The sequence below is a fragment of the Lontra canadensis genome, unplaced genomic scaffold (assembly GCF_010015895.1).
Source record: "Lontra canadensis isolate GAN:19392208 unplaced genomic scaffold, GSC_riverotter_1.0 scaffold2789, whole genome shotgun sequence".
Taxonomy (NCBI): domain Eukaryota; kingdom Metazoa; phylum Chordata; class Mammalia; order Carnivora; family Mustelidae; genus Lontra; species Lontra canadensis.
Genome location: NW_022633773.1, coordinates 1 through 5023, shown reverse-complemented (window position 1 = coordinate 5023; position 5023 = coordinate 1). Strand labels below are relative to the sequence as shown.

Here is a 5023-nt window from a genome sequence, read left to right as displayed (position 1 = left end):
TTTCTCTTTATTTGTCTGTAATTTCTATAATGTGTATGTTGGGGGGGTTACCTTGGGGCTTATATAACATATCTTATAGTTAAGGTGGCCTATGTTAAGCTGATAATAACTTAAGCTCAATCACATACCAAAATTCTATATTTTATCTTTCCTTCAGCTTGCATTTTATCTTATTGCCACAGTTTACATCTATTCTTATTGTGTAATTTTGACATGGTTTAGAGTTATAATTATTTTGAATACTTTTATCTCTTTTATACTAGAGTTAAAAGTGCTTTACTCACTACAGAGTAATATCATATTCATATATATGTATATGTATGAATATATGTATGTATATATTAATATATATATTATATATGGATATGAATGCATAAATTTGTCTTTCATTTCTTTACCCTCTCATGTTGCTATTTAGCATCCTTTTCTTTCCAACAGGAAAAACTCATTTTAGCATCCCTCATAAGGCAGTTTTAATAGTGATAAACTCCCTTAACTTTTGTTTGTCTGGGTATATCTTTATGTCTCCTTTATTTTAAAAGACTATTCTCCCAAATATAGTATTCTTGGTTGACAGGTTTTTTTTTTTCCTTTAAACATTTTGACTAAATCATTTCACTGCCTCCAGATCTGCAAAACTTCTGTTCAAAATTTCACGCATAGTCTTATGGTGATTCTTTTGAATGTGGCATATTGCTCTCTCTTGCCACTTTCAAAATTTTTTGTGTTTTTGTAATTTGATTATAGTAAGTCTTGGGATGGATTTCTTTGGTTCTTCTTATTTGAGATATTTTGGGCTTTGTGCATCTGGATGCCCATTTCATTCCTTAGATTTGGGAAATTTTTAGCTATTATTTCTTTGAATGAGTTTTCTGGTCCTTTCTCTTCTTATTTGGGTACTTCCATCACATATATCTTGGTCTTCTTGCTGGTGTTCTACAAGTCGTTTATTTTCTTCATTCTTTTCCAGTCTTTGTCTCTCTTTTGACTAAATAATTAGCCATGACCTGTAGGAGTCCAGTGATCCTTTTTTTCTGCTTGATCTAGTCTGATGCCTTTTGTGGACTACCTGGTGTCATAGAGCCATGCTTAGACCCGGAGACAGGAGGAACAGAAGCCAGAATTTCTGTCTCTTTATATCTCTTGGTGGAGAGGTGGGAGATACCAAGCTTTATAATGGAGACTCCTATTTTCTGCTTTAGTTTTTGAGCTGAAATTGGGTCAGATTCTTGGGATTTTGTTGCTGCCTCTGAAGTCAGGTTAGTTAACTAGTTACCTGGATATTGATGAGGATTAGGCTTGCCTTTCAGGGCTATTATACTGTCAAAGTAGGGGGATTAAACAGTCCACCAGTGCACTGACTATGGACTATGTTTTGCATTGACCTATAAGTCTTTGAAGTTGCCACTCTGAATCACACATGTGTCTTGGCTCAAGAGCAGGTGCTAGAACACCTTTTTGGCTTTTTATTGTGATTTTTTTTTTTTCATTCTCTGTCATTCATTCAGAAAGAGCAAACTGTTCTTGAGTTTTTTTGGTCTATGCTTGTGGTTCTATGTTAAAGACCTCCCCAGAACCCAATTTGGTCTATACATGAGGAATTAAAAGAAAACTCAGTGAATTCACCTGGTTATCATTCCTCAAGCCTTGAGGTCTCTAGCCAATCTGCCTTTTGATTTTTAGCTTTCAGAGGTTGTTTTAGTTTTTATCATTGAATTATTTTCAGGGTACTTAGTTGAATTTAGAGGCAATAAACAAGGAAACCGAGTTTATATGATCTTGTTCCACAAACTTAATTGGCCACAATTTTCAAACAATGTTCCGCATTGAAAATGTAATAAACACTTTTGAGTAACACTCCAAGGAACAATAAAAGTCAAGTCAATCATTTTTTAATATAAAGAATTAACATAGACATTATAGAAGATATTAACATTTGTGAAAGACACAATAATGCTCTCGAGTATTTCCAGTCTGAAAGCCTATTAAGGAGAATAAGGGAAGAAAAAAAAGAAATTGAGATAAACATTTTTGCTCTTGGGTGGTGTATGGTAAGCACCATAAAGGAGATGAAAGAATAACATCAGACTGCTTAAAAAAAAAAAAATGTCTCTTATGGAATAAGTAAGTTATCCCTTGATTTTGAAAAAAAGAATAGGTATTATTACTTATGCTAACTTAACATGTATAAATTGAAACAATCTCAGCAATATATGATCATTTTACCCTCAAGACCCTTTTGTTTTAATTACTTATTCTGGAAATGTTCATGATATGCATATTTATATAGTAACACAATAAATCCTTATTTTCCCATCATCATTCCCAACCTTATTTTACTTTCACAGTGTGTTCACACACTGAATTGTTATTATTATCAAGACAGTGTGTGTTCTGGTCAACAGCACTAGGTTTACTAACTATAAATCTATGGCCAGTTTTCATTCTTTTACATACCCTCAGCCCCTCTCTGCTCTGTCAATATGTAAGAACAAATCTAGGAAGTTTCCTGAATCATTCCTTGATCAAAACACTAACTACTTTTATTTTGTGCCTCTCTCTTTTTCTCCACCAGGCATAACCACTTTCATCCACATGCTTTACTTACAGGGCTGATATTCTAATGGTTCAACTCTGCCAGAAGACAGATCCTCAATAATTAGCCCTGCACACTGACCAGCTCAGGCTAAGAAGCCAGAGCATCTATGACTGTCAGTTTTGCCTGCCTTCTTCTCTGGACTAGTGTTTACATAGTGGTGATTTTATAATGACTATGATTAAAGCTCTGCTGGACATGAGGATCATACTTCTGCTGTATTGGCTTGGGGTGTTTCTGTCCTTTTGTGGACACACCGAGGCTGACCACTCCCGTTACCATAGTCCCCCAGAAGTGGTGATTCCTTTGAAGATACTTGACACTGGCAGAGGCATGAAGCCTTCAGACTGGCTCTCTTACAGCCTGCATTTTGGGGGCAAGAGACACATTGTCCACATAAAGGTCAAGAAGTATTTGCTGTCCAGGCACCTCCCAGTGTTCACCTACACAGACCAAGGTGCTCTCCTTGAGGACCAACCCTTTGTTCACCATGACTGCTACTATCACGGTTATGTGGAGGGGGACCCAGAATCCCTGGTTGCCCTCAGTTCCTGTTTTGGTGGCTTCCGAGGATTGTTACAGATAAATGACAGTGCTTATGAAATTAAGCCCATGACTTTTTCTACTAAATTTGAACATTTGATATATAAAATGGAGAGTGAGGAGTCTCAGTTTTCAGAAACGAACTCTGACTTTGTGCTAGAGGAAATTTTACCCCAACTGGAGTCTCAAGAGATTAATAATTTCACTCAGAGGCAAACTGGTTATGGGAGCTGGTGGCGCCATTTTTTTATTGTTGAACTAGTAGTGGTGGTGGACCATACTCTATATCTTCATATAAAAAAGAATATTTCAAAGTATACTGAAGAGCTATATACTATCATAAATATAGCAGATTCCATTTATGAGATATTGGGTATTAGATTGTTATTGTTTGGTATGGAGTTCTGGACTAAAAAAAACTACATTGAAGTTAATGATATAAGGAGATCTCTGAAATATTTTTGCCTTTGGAAAAATGATAACCTTGCTCCCCGCCTGCCACATGATACTGCACATCTTTTTATGCATAAACCAGTACGAGGAATGAGTGGTTTAGGTTATGTTAGAGGGATGTGTCAACCACGCTATAGTTGTGCAATTGTTACTATGTTAAACAGATCCTTGACCTTGGTTGGAATTGCAGTAGCTCATCATATTGGCCATAACTTGGGTATGTTTCATGATGGTGATTTTTGTACATGTGGACACTTCAGATGTATAATGCATACTTCAAACCCACCAATAACAACATTTAGCAATTGTAGTCTTTCTTTTTTTTGGTTATATACTATACACGAAGCAAAATGTATGCTCTACGAGATATACACAAAGGATATATTTTCAAAGAAGCGCTGTGGGGATGGTATTGTTGAAGAAGAAGAGGAGTGTGACTGTGGACCTTTACAGAATTGTGCAAAAGATGCCTGTTGTCTATCAAACTGCACCATGACTTATGGGTCTACTTGTGCTCACGGACTTTGTTGCAAAAACTGCCAGTTATTACCATCTGGAGAAATGTGTAGAAGAGAGGCCAATGAATGTGACCTTCCAGAGTGGTGTGATGGATCATCCCCTCAGTGCCCAGATGATGTGTATGTGGAGGATGGAATTCCTTGTAATGAAAGTGCCTATTGCTATGAGAAGAGATGTAATGACCGCAATGATCTGTGTAAGCAGATTTTTGGCCCGGAGGCAAAGAGTGCAAGTCAAAATTGCTACAAAAATGTAAATACTCTTGGTGACCGTTTTGGTAACTGTGGTATCAACCAGTCTTCATATGTAAAATGTAATATCTCAGACATCCTGTGTGGGAGAGTTCAGTGTACGAATGTGAGAGAAATTCCCCTTTTGAGGGATCATTCTACTGTGCATCAGTATCACTTCAATGAGGTCACCTGCTGGGGTCTTGACTACCACTTTGGGATGCCCAAACCTGATATTGGTGAAGTACAAGATGGCACAGGGTGTGGTGAAGAACACCTCTGCATTGACAGGAAGTGTGTCCATATATCTCGCTTGGATAGTAATTGTTCACCTGAGTTCTGCAACATGAGGGGCATTTGCAACAACAGACATCACTGCCATTGCAACTATATGTGGGACCCACCCAACTGCCTAGTAAGGGGCAATGGAGGTAGCGTTGATAGTGGCCCACCCCCTAAGAGAGAAAAGTTTAACAAAAGTTATGTGTTATGGTTCTCGCTTTTTTGGTTGCTTCTCTTATTATGTTGTCTTCTTTGCCTTTGTCTGAAGAGAAAAAGGAAAGAGGAAAAAGTTCCGACTCAACCTGCAAAGCCAGAGCAAAAGGTTCTGAGTGGGACTGCAACGCCAGCGCAAAAGGCTCCGAGTGGGACTGCAACGCCAGCGCAAAAGGCTCCGAGTGGG

General features: G+C 37.7%; 1 protein-coding gene across 1 annotated transcript; it reads left to right on the top strand.

The window, feature by feature from the left end:
* Positions 1-2794: 2794 nt before the first annotated feature.
* On the top strand, positions 2795-4985 carry LOC116863746 (disintegrin and metalloproteinase domain-containing protein 29-like; the record flags this gene model as incomplete). Its single annotated transcript, XM_032851103.1, has 1 exon — positions 2795-4985. A coding segment is annotated over exon 1 (2191 nt), but the record flags the coding sequence as incomplete, so codon positions are not given.
* Between the last annotated feature and the right edge of the window lie 38 nt (positions 4986-5023).